Genomic DNA, 16,930 nt, shown 5'->3' on the forward strand with positions numbered 1-16,930 from the left:
TTGTTATTGTTTGTTTCTTGGCAACTCTTTCATTTTCTGGCGAGCTAAGAAGCAAACATTCACTGCTTGATCAAGCACAGAAGCTGAATACCATGCTCTTGCTGACACCACTGCTGAGGTTGTCTCGATTCGTTGGATTCTCGAAGATTTGGATGCACCGTAGTCGTTTCCCACTGATATTTTTTGTGACAACCGCATTGCTATTCAAATTGCCCATAATGATGTGTTTTATGAATGCACCAAACACATTGAGATTGATTGTCACTTTGTTCTGTAATGCATCCTTATTGATGTTGTTCTTCTTATCGTTGTTACGAAGAAGGCTCATCATCTGATTTGTTTTCGGACTCTAGTATCTAAACTTAAGATGGTATCATTAGCCCCCACTTGAGTTTGAGGGGGGATGTTAGAGAATAAATTAGAATCAATATTAGATCAATTAGTATCATTTATATTTATATAGTATATTTGTATATTATTTATAGGATTGTATATTTTTATTACTCTGATTCTTCTAGCACCTATATATACCCCTTGTACATTATACTTTTTCACAATTTAAATAATATACTCTTTCATATTACTCTCTTATTTCTAATAACATTAAAATCTAATATTAAAAATATAAAAAAAGTTGTCTGCACACAAAAAATAGTTATTATGTGTATAATTTATTTTGATATGTATTTATATTTTAATATATATTTTATACCTGTCGCTAATTTAATAGTTAATTTATTGTGTATATAGTCGTAAAAATAATCAATCCTTCTAAAGAAGTTAAAAATAAAGATATTATTAAATAAATTTTGTAACATTTACAATACAAATAAAACAAAAGAAAAATATTTTAAAAAATTGGTATTTACAACGACCATTGGCTTAATTAATTCCCATTTTAGCTAAACTAATTCCAAGTGGATCCTAATCCTAGATAAAAGGTGGTCCAACAAAGTCACTTTCGCATAGGAAATAGCCACATCTATCTTGGTACCCATTGACTTTGTCGCATGTGTGCGCAAGAGAGAATACAGAAAAACTAGAGAAACCAACTCCAATGAAGGGAATACGCCTTTCACCACCACCAACACAAACCACCAACACAATTCAATTACAAAGCTTTCCCACCACTTCCACCAACCCCAACCAAGTTCAATTCCTCCCATTCCAATCAAAGCATAACAACAAGAAGAAAAAAACCAAGGCCCCAATCCTATGTCTGTCTTCGACAAACCCATCCAAAATCCACCCACAACCGCCGCTCGTGGTGGTCGGTTCCGCCAATGCCGACATCTACTTGGAGATCGACAGGCTCCCAAAGGAAGGCGAAACAGTGCCAGCTAAGACTGGGCAGACCCTGGCGGGCGGGAAGGGCGCAAACCAGGCAGCTTGCGGAGGGAAGCTGTCCTACCCGACGTACTTCGTGGGGCAGGTCGGGCAGGACTCGTATGGGAAGCTTGTGACCGAGGCGCTGAGGAGTGGTGGAGTGTGTCTTGATCACGTGACGACGATTAGTGGTGGGACCCCAACTGGGCATGCTGTTGTGATGCTGCAGTCTGATGGGCAGAACTCCATAATTGTTGTTGGTGGTGCGAATATGAGCTGCTGGCCTGAGATTCTTCCTCAGCATGATCTTGATGTTGTTAGGAACGCTGGCATTGTCTTGCTCCAGAGGGAGATCCCTGATGCTGTCAACATTCAGGTCGCAAAGGTTGGGTTTTCTTCTCTTTCCAAGCCAATTGCATTTTGTGTTTCTTCCGTACTGCTTCAGAAGCTAAAAGTGATTGAAAGAGATATGATTGGCATTCTTTTACAACATTGGCCTCGTTGTGCCTACTTATTGGTCAAATTTCATCAAAATTTCCCATTTTGATTAAAAATTATTTGTTTTGTGATTATCGCATTATGTATTATGATGTTATAAATACAGGCTGCAAGGAGTGCTGGTGTCCCAGTAATTTTTGACGCTGGGGGCATGGATTCTCCAATTCCACAAGAATTACTGAACTATGTTGATATTCTGAGCCCTAATGAAACTGAACTTGGTCGCCTTACAGGAATGCCAACTGAAAGCTTTGAAGATATTGCACAGGCTGCAGCTAAATGCCATAAATGGGTGAGTTCTATATTACATTTGGGGTTATCATCAAATGCTTTTTTGCATTACCTTTCTTGTATACCATATTCATTGCCTATGGATCTTTTGAGAGGAGTATACTGTTTCAGTATCAATTTGAAAATCTGATCACCCTGTGCATTGATGTTATATGCGAGGTTGGTTAACTAAGATTTTATCCCTTAATTGGGTGGCACACAGCAACTGTTTAATTTTATCGTTTTCATTACCCACCCTCATAATTTTCACGACTTAGATAAATAAATAAATAGAAGTTGTTCAATAACTGTTGAAGCTATTTAATTGCACTTGTCCTCTCAATAGCTTGATTGTTTTTTGGATTCCAAGTTGTCTCAATTTCTCTTCATGTGTCTTTGTTGATTGCAAAATGCTGATTGATAGATGAATGACACTGTGGTTGCAATGGCATTATTTATGTCTGAGTGATTCTAGTTTGTATGCCATTAGTGTTCTTTATGTTTCTCTATTGTTAGGGAGTTAAGCAAGTCCTTGTGAAACTCGGGGAGAAAGGATCAGCACTTTTTATTGAAGGAGAAGAACCGATTCAGCAACCTGCCATATTTGCTAAGAAGGTTCTCGATACGACTGGGGCTGGTGATACTTTTACAGCTGCTTTTGCTGTTGCATTAGTTGAGGGCAAATCCAAAAAGGAATGCCTCAAATTTGCCGGTATGCTTTACCGTATGCATTTCCCTTTTCTTTCTACAATTTTCCATTATGGAAGATGTGCCTAACTCTTATGTGCCAATTTTGTGCAATAGCTGCCGCGGCTTCTCTTTGTGTTCAAGTGAAGGGGGCCATTCCCAGCATGCCTGATAGGAAATCTGTTCTGGAACTTCTTAACTATCATTGAGAATCTTGCATAAAACAAAAGGTGATGATTTTCATACTCACCCAGTCACCCTTCTTTGTACTTCTTATTTATTAGTCCGAAAAATTCAAAAATCCTCTTCTGAATTCATTTAGTAAACGACATAATGTCAAGTTTTCGACTTACATAGGAAGTTCCTGGTGTTTGGATCTAAAATTGTCAGTGTTCATGATTCTTGGTTAATTATTATTTAAATGAGAAATGATAAATTCCCATCATTGGATCCTCCCAAATATCCTTCCAATGTCTTGAAATCTTAAGAAGCAATAATCACTCTGTTTGAGAATTTTCAAATACACCTTTGGAGATCATTCCATTTATTGAAAAGTTTTGTAGTTTAATGTTCAAAACTTGTTCTCTAAGGCTGAGATTATGATTAATTATGAAAAAGTCTAGGGGGCCAGCACTTTTATTGAAATCTGGCCAACACTTAACCATCAAAAGAAAAATGAATAATCCTATACCATTAGATGTCATCTCACACCATTAAAAATATTGATGATGGCTAATTGATGGCTACACATCGCAAATTCCGCTGGCCCCTAGCATTCCTTTATGGGTGTTTGTGAGTTATGATTTTGAAAGCGACGAGGAAAGGGAGGGTTACTCTTCATACCCTTCCTTTCCATGCATGTGCTCTCGCATTAGAGGTGTGGTACCAGTGCTTGCATCGGAGAATCTTGTTATTTTTCTTTCATGTCATTTTTAATCAACTTAAACAAATTACAGTCAACATTGATGACGTTGAGACACAAAACTGATATCAATTGACACATATTCTTTGCAACCTTTGATCTGCCACAGGTTAGATTCATTACCAGAGTCACCACGCATGACAAAGGGAAAGAAAGATCCCTGAAAGAGGACACAAGGAAAGCAGAATTTTTCGCCAAGTTTATGCCATTAAAATAAGGTTAAGCTACCCACTTAGGCTGAATAATCACTTCTGAGGTTAAAGAAAAAGTTTGGTTCATGGGGTTGTAATTTTAATAAATTAGCTTGTTTAATTTTAAGGGGGAAAGAAGACAAAAGGAAAAAGATCTCTTGGCTAATGTGATGAGTTTTCTGGCCAAAATATTAGCTTGTTGGCTTTCTAGGATTTTCCTTAGGCTATATTTGGACTGGTGGTACTCAGAGGAATAGAACTGAATTCAGCAAAATTTAATGAGTTTCGATTGTTTGGATTAATAATATATGATGGAATGAAAAGGTTGGTAATGAAGTAGATTTCACCTTGCTTTGTTAAAAGATTCAGTTTATGATGCAATGAATGAAGTCTTTGATGAATGATGATCAAACAATGGATAAATGACTTTCAATAATTTTGGGGTTTATAATCATTTAAAAGGGGAACAAACTCCTACCCGATTCCTGTCTATCTACACAAAGGATAATACTATCTTTAACAAATTAAAAGACCAATATCCAAAGTTTATGTGAGTTGTGTTTATTATTGAGTGATCAATATTCACATACAGAATAATAATATATAAGAAACAGAAAATAGGTATACTTGTTGGTAAAATCATATTTTATTTAAACAAAAAGTAGTGAAACCCGTATAATTTGTCACTCACTCTTGCTCTCTTTTCTGTATACTTTTATTTTGAACGAGAATAGACACTATGGTGTTCATTGGATGGGTGAAATCGGATTTAATGTGACTTAGACCCAACATTTGCAATTCAATATACATAAATAGATACCATATATTTATATCTTTTTTAAAGCTCCTTACTTCTATAATCTTTTTTTCATACAATTTGTAATATTTGAAGGGTCGATTTTTTTTTCGTCTTAGTTTTTACCCTTCTGAAGAAAAACACGAAAATTTTTTATTATGATCCGGATTGGGTCTTTCTCTTTTTTTCAGTTAGTAATTGGGATATTCTTTTGTTAGACTCAAATTTGACCCTAGACCCGATGAAACCTACACACTTTCGGGCCACGATTATATCGGGTGAAAACCGAGCCGTTAACATTACCTTTTTATAAGTTAGCATGTGAAAATATCCAAATTTCTAAGACTCCAACTATTATTTGACATGGTAAAATTCACTTAGAAAAATATAACAAAAATCAACCCTTTCCTAAAATTAAAGCATAACTACAATCAATACTAATATTGTCTAATAACACCAAATGTTTAAATCAATACAAATAATACAATATTATGCATTAGTCTAAAGTCTTATGCATTTTAAACATAAAATATTAACTTATAGTTGTATAATGACTAATAACATAAAACTTCTGTTGTTTTTGTCAATCTTTGAATTCTAAACTTTTAAGAGAAAAAATGTTGATACTTAGGATTGAGGGTTGTCCAATCCATTTTACCAAAAAAAAGAGAAACAAATGTTAAATTAAGTCAAACGAGTATTTTTTTCTGTAATAACATTACGAGAATATAAATTGTTTAAAATTAAGTCGATTTTATAACATTATGAGAATATAATTTTTTAAAATTACGTCGATTTTATCTTGACATTATAAATTATGGCACAAAAAACTTATAAAATTAAATTACTTTTATAAAAAAGTCGTAGGACTAAGAAGGTCAGGATCTCCGTAAATAAAAAAATTAAATAATAATTTTTTAGTTTTTATTTTCTTGTAAAAGAATTTATTTTTTACTAATAATTAATTTTAACATTAATTATCTAAAACTTGAAAGAATTTAATCTGTATATTTTTTCATTGAGATAAATATCAAATCAGTACCCGAAAGATTCTGACGCTGACAAAATGGTATCTCACTATTGTTATTGACAAAATGGTATCTGAATGATTTTAAAAATTGACAAGCATGTTCTCATGCTCGCCGGACCACAGCTCCCGTGAGAACGATGTTGAGCTGGCAACCGGTTTTTGCTCACAAGGTAAGTTTAATTTTAGCTAAAATTTTGAATTACATAAATCATCATTCTAGGTGGAAAATCCCTAATTCATATTCATTTTGCCCTAAATCAAATTGTTTGCCCTAAGCCATAATTAGCTAGTTATTGACTTATTATGACTAAGTGTTTCTCCCATTGTTTCACTATGAGTAAAACTAAAAGATCACGTAGAAAGTGAGAGACGTTGCTGTGGAAGCATGGCAAGAAGAAGAACAAAACGACATGGGAGACATTGTCGAATCTGGAGCTTCAAGTGTAAGGGATTGCAAGTGGCAGCATCGCGACTCCATTCTTCGCTGTGAACGACCCTACGAAGAGGTAGGTGTTGCTTCATTCAATGGTTTTAGTAGTGCACCATTTCTGTTGTTTATGTTCTGTGCTTATAACTTCTTGTTTATTCATTGTATCTTTCCTCTACTATTTTTTAGATGGATCGTCTAGTTACATTTGTGTATCATCACATGGGTTCCTTAAAAAGGGGTGGAGACGGTAATGTGATATACGATGGGGGTTTAGTAATTGAGATACATAAGGTGAATGTGGAGACATGCAATTTATTTTTTGTTAAAGGCTTATTTGTAGACTTGGGTTACCCTGTATTTAATGAAGTATATTGAGTAGAACTTGGTTTAGATTTAGCTAAGGATCTAAGAGTACTTAGGACGGATGCTGAAGTGATGAGGATGTGTGAGTGTGAGTGTGCTATGAATAATGACAACACTGTCCATCTTTATTTTGAGCACCCTATTGATGCCAACCCTGAAATTGTTGACGACGATGTGGTGTTTGATGGTGGTAGTGATAGTGTGTATGAGATCAATCCACCTCTTGATGATGTGCACGAAGATAAAGTGACTAATAAGGTGGTTGGTGAGACGAAACAAAATAAAATAGTGACTCAGGCCACTGTTGAGGTTAATGAGTTGAATAAAGGTGTGAATGGTGTTGTGAATGAAATTGTGAACGAAGTTATGAATGAAACCACTATTGAGGTTAATGAATTGCGTAAAAGTGTGGGTGGTTTAATGAATGAAGAAGTGCATGAAGTGAATAGGGATGAAGACACGAAAGTGGCATCAGCTCCAGAGAAAGGTGTGAAAAAGGTTAGAAAGAGGCATCCAAGACCACCACCAAGTGGTTTACCCCAAGATAGAAGAGATGGTAAAAATGGACAAGCTGAGACAGTAAACGAAGCCACACATGAGAGTAATGCTGAAGAAGCTATGATCCTAACGAAGGTGCTGATTTTGACCATCCAATTGTGGATGACTTGATGGCAGAGAAAGTTAATACAGAAATCACAACAGCTAAACCTTTTGTTACCGTTTACTTAAAGCATATCTTAATAAACATTGTATCGTTGCTGTGAAACATGTATCATTGCATAACTTGGATTCGATGGTTACCTATCTTAGCTGTATTTGTAATAGATAATGTTACACAAACAACTGAGGAGACAAAGATAAGAAGAAATCATCCAAGGCCTCAACCGTCTGGACAACGAATTGTACCTGGAAAGGATGATGAAGCACCAAGGGTAGAGGTACCTAACTCGAATAGAAAAGATGGAGACAGTGGATCTGAAATGTATTAGTACGAGTCTGAAAAACTATGCAGTCCTCCTGGATCTGATGATGAAGAGGAACCTGTATTTCCTCAAAATAATCCCAACACACCGTATGGAAAAATTACTTTGGAGTTGAACATGAAGTTCGAGACCATGGACCACTTCAAGGTAGCAGTGCAGAAGTACAATATACAAATTGGGAAATAGGTATTCTATCTTAGGAACGAGAAGAAGAGGTGCAGGGTGATATGCTATGACCCCGATTGCCCTTGGTTGTGTTACGGTGCCAGGATCACTTATCCAGCCTCATTTCAGATTAAGATGTTTGTAGATGAACATACGTGTCCGAGAAGCAACAAGAGTAAGTCAGTCACATGTTCTTGGGTTGCTGAAGAGCTGGTGTCGAAGCTCAGAATCCATCCCAACATGTTACAGAGGGAGGCACAAGAGTGGTTTAAGGTAGAGTATGACATTTCGGTTAATTAGAGGATGATGTATAGGGCTACGGAAAAGACAAAAGATGTTATTTAAGGCACATAGAAGGACCAATACCTAAGGCTGAGAGACTATCTGTATAAAATAATGAAGGCAAATCTTGGGTCAAGAGCATTTCATTACTTGCTTCATAAATTACTTGCATTTAAAATTCAAAATTTAGGCTAAAGCATATGAACTTATATTTGACCTTTAAGCATTTCATTACTTGCTTCATAAATTATTACCATGATAACAACAAAATTCTTGTCTAATTGTTTCTACCTATCAAGGACAAGGACTATTAATATTTAGGATTTTCAACTGCTCAATTTTGATGTTAAATGAAATATCAAAAATAAATATGCAGATTAAATAAGAACTTAGGGATGCTACATGAATATCAAACGCATCAAATTGATTATTTTTCATGATTTCAGGTATATTTGGCATGAACCTGAAGTCATATCTTGAAGAATATATGGTATATTATTTTTCGAAAATAAAATTTCATGAATGGCTTTTTTGATTCTTCTTGCAAATGGTTGTCACTTGGTCTCAAAAACTAAAAATTTCTATAAAATAACTAAATTTTTGAATTTGTATGCAGTTTGCATTTTGGCTGACGACAACTGAAATAGTTATCGGTGTTGTTGTTGCTTTTTTCCTTATATATTTCTACCTAAAGGCAAGGAAAATATTTTAATTGGAAGAAATTAAAAAATTACGTAATAATATTTACTACTTTTTAACTTAGTAACCCCTGTAGTACTACTCTAAAATTAAAACGATGTATATCTATATGGACCAAAAGTTACATTTAAGTCAATTGTCTATATAACATCCTTAGCCCAAATATATTGAATATATATGAAGCTTCTAATGACTTTCCAATGTAATTCATTTTTCAGGTGATATCAGATCATGAAAAAAAACTAAGCACCCAATAAATGCTCTACAAGTTTAATATTATTTATTTAGTGTGTTTTTATGTTAATATCTCGAGTTTAATAAATATAATGTAAAGAAGATAGGTTATAATAAAGACAAATAGTATAAACTATTGTAGTTAGTAAGCTTTTTTTTAAGCTCGTGTATGAAATTGCGTCGCAAAATTTTTTTAAAACACATAATTTTGTGGCGATTTTGTAACCACTGCAAATTATTTTTTTAATTCACCTACTGAAGTAGCGGTGGTTATAGACTGCCGCAAAATCATAACCCTGATTGGTGGCTGTTGTACCAACGATTCATACAAACCGCCGTAAAATCAAATGTCCATACCCTAAACCGCAATGTTTATAGAACCACTGGCATGTTGTTTGTTGGCAGTTCGGTGTATCCCTTGTAATAAGTATTATTTTATTTTCTAACCTAATTTGCTGACATCAAGACATAAAGAAAAGTTTTAATGCAACCACTATGGCAATAAAGAAAAGAAAACCTCCTTCTGATTCGTTCACTCACAAAGTACACTTTTCTTTTATAAAATATTTAATTTGACAGTGTTGCACGTTTACTTTGTTTTTTCCTAAAGAACAATAAATTTCATTAGATAAAACTGGTTAGTCCATAATGGACTACAAGCAAAAAGGTATTTTGGATTATGCTAATAGAAAGGTAAAATAACAATAGGAAAATGAAGAAAAGTAAAGGTAAAGTAGGTTCATATGAGAGTTTCATGCTTCATGTAAGAGGCGTCTCTTCTCAATCATGCAGCAAGCTTCTTTAGCTATTTCCATCAGTAATCGTTGACGATTCTCAAAGACAACAGCATTTTATGTAAATTGATAAATATCATTTTACGTACATATTTTAATAAATAAAATATTTAATTTATTTATTGAAAAGAAATCCAGCATCCCAGCATGTTTTACGGCTCCAAATCAATATTTGATATTGTGAAGACATTTGATTTTTTCCCTTCGTGAGTTACGATGGAATTTCTTTTGTGTTTACTTTATGAGAAGATATATATGTAGCTTATGTGTTTTTTGTTCTTCGCTCAGGGTCCAATTTGGGATTCCATTAATTATTGGTTTATCAAATTGGGGGTTCGAGCTTGGGCTTTGTGGAATTTGAACTTTGTAATTATAATGTGACAAAAACAATGGATATCCCAAAAATATTTAACAAAAAATGATAGCAATTATTATTTGGATGTGAATTTGTTATTATCATTAGCTTTTTTAAATAAGTTGATTAGGATGACAATATTATTTTTACCTGTGAATATCCAATCAACTCCTATTCGGTTGGAACGAGTAATTATCCAACTTAATGTTAAGCGGGTTATTGGTGGGATAGAATTGTGTTTAGGAAATAACCGCTCCAATTGGGAGAATACTAAAAGATGAATTATAGAAGTAATGCAGAAAAACTGAACTTTGAAAAGAATGATAATTTATCTCTTGAACCAAACTTGACATCTAGGTAAACTCGCGAGTCTAAGTAAATTCGTAGAGTTGATTTAGATTTGACTCACAAGTTAATCCATAAACTCGTATAAATTTATTTGTTATAAATTTTTTTAATATATATATATATATATATATATATATATATATATATATTCAGATCTAACTATTTAAAAAATTAACAATATGAAGTTTAAAATATATAATAAATTAAATATAATAATACACATTATAAATTATAACAAGTATTTTAAAATACATAAATCATTTACAATTGTGCTTATGCAATCAGTTAAGCACACACAATAACAAGTACTTTAGTTCAACTCACACAATTAAAAATTCTAATAAACTAAAATTAAAATCCTTCAACATTTTCATCTTCTATGACATCTGTATCATCTTTACCATCTTCATCAGAAAATTATTTTTTTCAAGTTCAATATTAACCAAATTACTAATAGTCTACATCTACAACCATTAACCAATAATCTAATTTTCTATAAATTGTAAAATTAAAATAAATCCTAGTGACCTAATATGTAAAAGCTTAAAGCAAAAAAAAAAACTAAACGACTAAATCTTAATCTGTAAAAACTTAAAGCAATTTTTTTAACAATAACATTATTTGAATGGCTGAATGCAACGACGGAAAATCATTGCAGCAACAACACAAAACAGTTATGACAACAGAGAGTCAAAGACATCCTTGTAGAAGTCAAAGAGTGACAGATTTAACGACAGCAGAAGAGAAGCAGGTAAACTTGCAAACGGCAACGACAAGGCGGAGTTGCAAATAGCAGTGACGCAAAGAAAGGCAAAGTAGAGAGCAACAGAGGTAGAGATCCATGGAGATGATGGCACAAAGCAAATAAGAGTAGCAGACGCAGGTGGACGGCAGCAGCATGACGGCAAGTAAAAAATAATTCGGACTTGAGATGAGAGAAATGGTGTAGAGGGGTGAGTCTGAGTAAAGAGTGAGTGCTTTGAGAGTGTTATTGTAGCCTAATGGAAAAACGTGTGTGAGTTTTTCTTTTCAGGTCAAAACAATCAGGATCGAGTTTATATCCGAGTCAACTCGATTTTATAATGAAACTTGAGTTAACTCGCGAGTTTAACAACAGTGTGTGTAAAATAAATAATAATATTGTATTATTTTTAAATTTTTAGTTTAATTTATGTTATGTATGTCAGTATGTGATGATGGTTATATACATTTTGAAATTTAATTTTATTTGTTAGATTTTAATAATTATAGAAATGAGTAAGAACAGGACGGAGTATGATTCAATTTTTTACTACCTGCAAATAGAAATAGGATGGGTCCTATTTGGATTATTGTAGGACGAATCAAAGTCGGATAGAGTAAAAATTCATCCCTACCCGTCCATTGCCACCCCTAATTAAGGGATAACATGTTCCAATCTCCTTTGTTAAGGAAACCAATCTGCTAAGGGTTCTCCAGCAAAACTATTGACATTTTAAGAATTATATGTTATCTTTATAGCGTTGGAAGAATTCTACTAGTCTTGATGCGTATGACTTCAATCACATTCTAATAAGGATTAAAATTTCGAGACTCCCAGAATATCTTAAAACCAATGTTCTAAAAATCGAAACAGATTGTTCGGTTCCACCAGATTACCTAGGAACAGATCACCTAGCCAGTTCGGTTGAGATATAAAACCGTCCTACAAAAAATCGGTTTAAAAATTGATCGAATCGACGGTTAACCGGTAAACTGCCGGAATCGGCTGGGTTTTTCAAGGTTTTCCGGTTCAGCGTATACAAGGAAAACCTATGTTCTACAAATCGAAATAGATTGTTCGGTTCCACCAGATTACCTAGGAACAGATCACCTAGCCAGTTCGGTTGAGATATAAAACCGTCCTACAAAAAATCGGTTTAAAAATTGATCGAATCGACGGTTAACCGGTAAACTGCCGGAATCGGCTGGGTCTTTCAAGGTTTTTCGGTTCAGCGTATACAAGGAAAACGACGTTATTTTGCTATATATAAAAAACAACAAAACAAAACTCAGAAGGAGGAGTGAAGAAGCCTAGCCCCCACCCTCTTTCTCTCACTCTCTCCGAGAAACCTAACCCTAAACCCAGCCACCATCACCATCCCTCATCGCCGAACTCTTCTCCTCCAATAGTGGGTGTTGTCACCGACGGCAGGGACATATCGTGGTTTTCGTCGCACTCTTCTCATTGCCGAGTTGTTCTCGGTTCTCATCGTTCCTCTTTTTGTCGCCGACGCACGAAGGAACCGTGCATTGCCGTCGCGAAGGTTGCTCAGTCACTCTCTCTCTCTCTCTCTCTCTCTCTCTCTCTCTCTCTCTCTCTCTCTCTCTCTCTCTCTCTCTCTCTCTCTCTCTCTCTCTCTCTCTCTCTCTCTCTCTCTCTCTCTCTCTCTCTCTCTCTCTCTCTCTCTCTCTCTCTCTCTCTCTCTCTCTCTCTCTCTCTCTCTCTCTCTCTCTCTCTCTCTCTATATATATATATATATATATATATATATATATATATATATATATATATATATATATATATATATATCCGAGGTCACATCCCTCTTCGAGCTCTCTGTCGTTTCTGTCCGAGCTCACTTCTCTTCCTCTGTTGTTGTTACTTGCCTTCCTCCTTTGATTCCGATAAGCACTACTACTTCAATTTAATTTTGCTTGTTTATACTTTTGTTAATAATACTAGCGATTAGATTTTTTTATTTTTGTTTATGAGTTTGTTAATTTTGCCTTATTCTGAGATACTGAATTTTAGAATAATTATTGAATTGAACGATTTTTTGCTGTCGAATTTCTCTTTCTCTGCCAAGTTTCTCAATGAGGCTGTGAGCATCTTCTAAGTTCTAACCTTGAATTAATTCTTCTGAAATAATCTTATTGATTATTGATAGTACCTTGTTAATTTTGTTGATTGTTGATTTAAGGTGAATTATAGGGTACAGAGCAACAAATGATACAGATTTAAAGATATACTTTTTTGTTCATACACTATACAACACATGGTTTGAGTGATGTAATAATATTATAATAATATAAGAAAGAGAAAATAAACTTTGTAATTATTACATTATAGTTAGAGACTATTATTTTTGTTACAGAATAGTAAAAACGGAATTTTTGGGAATTAAAAGATTACTTGTGTTAAAGTTCTTTTTAGCATAATATTAAATAAAAATTATTACAAAACATCGTTTATACTATATATAAAATAAAATAATTTTAGATATCAATTAAGAATAATTTTTTAAAAATAATAGTTAAGACATTGTTTTTAATTAAATTTATTCGAACAACTTAAAAAGAATAATTGACAAAAATTATACTAATTTAATATTAGCTGAATTTATTTTATTTTTAAGAAGCAATCAGCATGCAAAAATAATATTCTTAATTTTTTAAATAATTTTGCTTTAAATAAATTGGAAAAATTACTTTAATAAACCAAATGGCACTCAATATTATCTGAACATCCTAAACCAGAAAATGCAACGTCAAAGTCTCAAAGCAGATTTCTATATAAATCGAATTGAGTCAATTCGATTTAATAAAATACGTAGTAAATCGAATTCATTAGATTTGAATTAGGTGTTGTTCATACCCTGCCTCAATGACAAGACCCAGATCTAAATAGTACGTAAAGGCCCAATCCACAAGATTGGCCTTAGGGATGGCAACGGGTCCCCATGGGGGCGGGGACATGCCCCCCGCCCCCCGCCCCCGCCTCCATTATTCGTCCCCGTCCCCGCCCCATCCCCGTGACGGGTAACGGGGGCCCCATATCCGCCGGGGACCCGGGTCTCCGCGGATATCCGCGGATTTTTATAAAAAAATAATAAAAATTGAAAAAAATTAGAAAAAAATTTAAAAAATAGTGTATTGTATATAATTTAGTATTTTACTTACATCAATATCTACTTCAATATTATGAATTACATGTATAGCACTCAAATGCTTAACCAAAAATTCAAAATCAGTAAAATAATAAAAATTTTAGAATAATTATAACAAATGTTTATCCAAATCACAGTAATTATAATAGAAAAAGCAAACAAAGATAATGAAAATGATAACAAATGCTTAATTATAATCATATAAATTATATTTAACTTAATTCAATAATTATAACAAATGCTTAACAAAATCATAGTACACACAAATGGGGTATTCTAGTCTTTTTACATAAACGGAGTTTAAACGGGTCTCCACGGGGCGGGGACCTCTATCCCCGCCCCCGCCCCGTTTAATATACGGGGCCCCGTCCCCCGTCCCCGCGGGTACAAAATCGTCCCCATATCCGCCCCGTGACGGGTAAATCCCCGCGGATATCCGCCCCGCTGGGGATTTTTGCCATCCCTAATTGGCCTTCCCCTGCAAACCGACCTCCTCGTAAGAGGTCGGGTTCGACATAGGTTCTACCACAAAGAAGTCGAGGACGAAGATTAGTTGGCAGATAACACTCATTCAAATAAGTAACTGCCCCTAAAATCTCTCAACCTCCTTCTAGGAGTCAAATCTCAACCTCCCTAAGATAAAGGGACGGTTATTCTCCTTGAAAGGTGGAACCACTCCAACGGTGGTTATGGGTTCACCACTATAAGTACACTGGCATCCCTCAGGTATCTCTAAGTTTCCATACTCTCTAAACTTGCTTAGACCCCTTGCTTACTTAGGCATCGGAGTGTCTTTGCATGTACCACCCCCATTCCTTCATACACACAAGTCGGACGGAGGCCCCCAGCTGGGAACCAAGACAAAAGGCCTCCCTCTTCAAACGATTGGGCCAACCTTACAAGTCCAGCCCATTAATCTCCGGTTACCCACCGTAACAGGTGTAAAACGTTCTTAAAGGAAAATCGAATCAATTGGGTTTGATTTGACATTTTACTACTAAATCGAAACAAATGGATTCGATTTATAGATGAACGTCGAAACAAATGGATTCGATTTATAGATGAACGTATAAATGAACGTAAATCGAATCATTTTAATTCAATTTATCCATGCACGTACGTTATGGTAAATCGAAATTTGTTGCTTCGATTTATTTTGTTTGTTACTATAGGAATAATTCGAAGAAACTTAATTTGATTTACAGAGCACTGAGGTTAGGGCTGGAAGTGAGCCGAGTTGAGTTGAGCTAGACCAAGCTCAAGTTCGGCTCACAAAAATTGAGCTTGACTCACGGCTCGACTCATTAACAATCGAGCCTATTTCTTAAGCTCAACCTCGGCTCACCGAAAGCTCACGAGCTGACTTGAGCTCACGAGCTGGCTCAAATAATAGAAACATAAATACATAATCTATAATTCTATATCAATAAATTATAACTTATATATTTTAAAAAATATTTAAAAAGATCAATTTTATATATTGTTATCTATCAATAAATTATAAATTTTTTATTTATGTCCTATATCAAAATTATATGTAAAAAATAAATATTAAATTTTAAATAATTAAGATCATTAATATATATGGTTATATAGTACTATTTCATGTGTATATATATAATATTAAAAATATAGATTAAATGCATATAGGAATGTGTATTAATAATTATATATATATATATATATAATCGAGTCACCTCATGAGCTAATGAGTTGAGCTTATCCAAACTCAAGTTTGGCTCATTTAATTTATGAGCTCAATTCTAATCTCAAACTTGGCTCACTAGCTCACGAGTTTAGCTTATCAAACTATTAACAGAGTCGAGTTTGAACTACCTCATGAGCTGGCTTGACTTACTTCCAACCCTAACTGAGGTGTGTAAAAATGAGCTCATAATCAAGCTTTCCGTGGTCACTAGAGATCGATGTGGCTAGACAAGTATGAGAACTATTGTACCGTTTTACCTCCCAAATACCTTTGCGCTAGCGGAGGCTAACCCGAATGGGTCATGTGTACCCGCCCCCAAACTCCCTGCACTTGCTATAATACTTGCGATGATCCGATTCCAATACCTTGTACTCCACACCACGGTGAATGCTATAGGTCTTTACGCTGAACACGACTTCCTCTTTATCCTGAAACTGCTGACCAACTTGAAATTCAGATACACCTCCTGCATTTTACGTGTCTCTTGCCTCGAAGCCAACAGGTACACTGGGATCCCCCTGAGGTGCCATGGCATCCAAGTCCAGAGCAAAGAAGTGCGGGGGTACTGATTAATACCTGAACTAGATGCTCTCCCACCCACAGCTGGAGTCGTCCGTGGTGTCTCATCGTCGCTATCATAAGCTATCGTGGCGGGCTCCACATTATCATTATCATCATCATGCAATGCATTCTCAACCCCATTAGGTGCTATAACCTCTCCGAAAATCGGAACCAGCCTCACCAACTACTGCATCACAACTACGATTCAGATTAATTGCAAAGGACGGTGAAATTACTAAATCTAGCTCAAGAGCAATCACCAGCACTACTGACGAGGATCCAACAGGCATGGCACTAGAGCAGGCTGAATTTCCTTTGGAGTGGGGATTCCTATTCAAACTTCTAGAACTAGATGCCTGAAGAATGAAACTCTCGCGCGA

The 16,930-nt window shown here is 34.9% G+C and overlaps 1 protein-coding gene across 1 annotated transcript; it reads left to right on the forward strand.

Moving 5' to 3' along the window:
• Positions 1–954: 954 nt before the first annotated feature.
• On the forward strand, positions 955–4,230 carry LOC112703505 (ribokinase). The gene is made up of 5 exons (XM_025754980.2): positions 955–1,711; positions 1,931–2,116; positions 2,611–2,806; positions 2,899–3,011; positions 3,813–4,230. The coding sequence occupies exons 1-4, from the start codon at positions 1,058–1,060 to the stop codon at positions 2,988–2,990; spliced, it is 1,128 nt and encodes a 375-aa protein (XP_025610765.1). The 5' UTR covers positions 955–1,057; the 3' UTR covers positions 2,991–3,011; positions 3,813–4,230.
• The last annotated feature ends 12,700 nt before the right edge of the window (positions 4,231–16,930 follow it).

This window comes from Arachis hypogaea, chromosome 7 (genome assembly GCF_003086295.3).
Source record: "Arachis hypogaea cultivar Tifrunner chromosome 7, arahy.Tifrunner.gnm2.J5K5, whole genome shotgun sequence".
Lineage (NCBI taxonomy): Eukaryota > Viridiplantae > Streptophyta > Magnoliopsida > Fabales > Fabaceae > Arachis > Arachis hypogaea.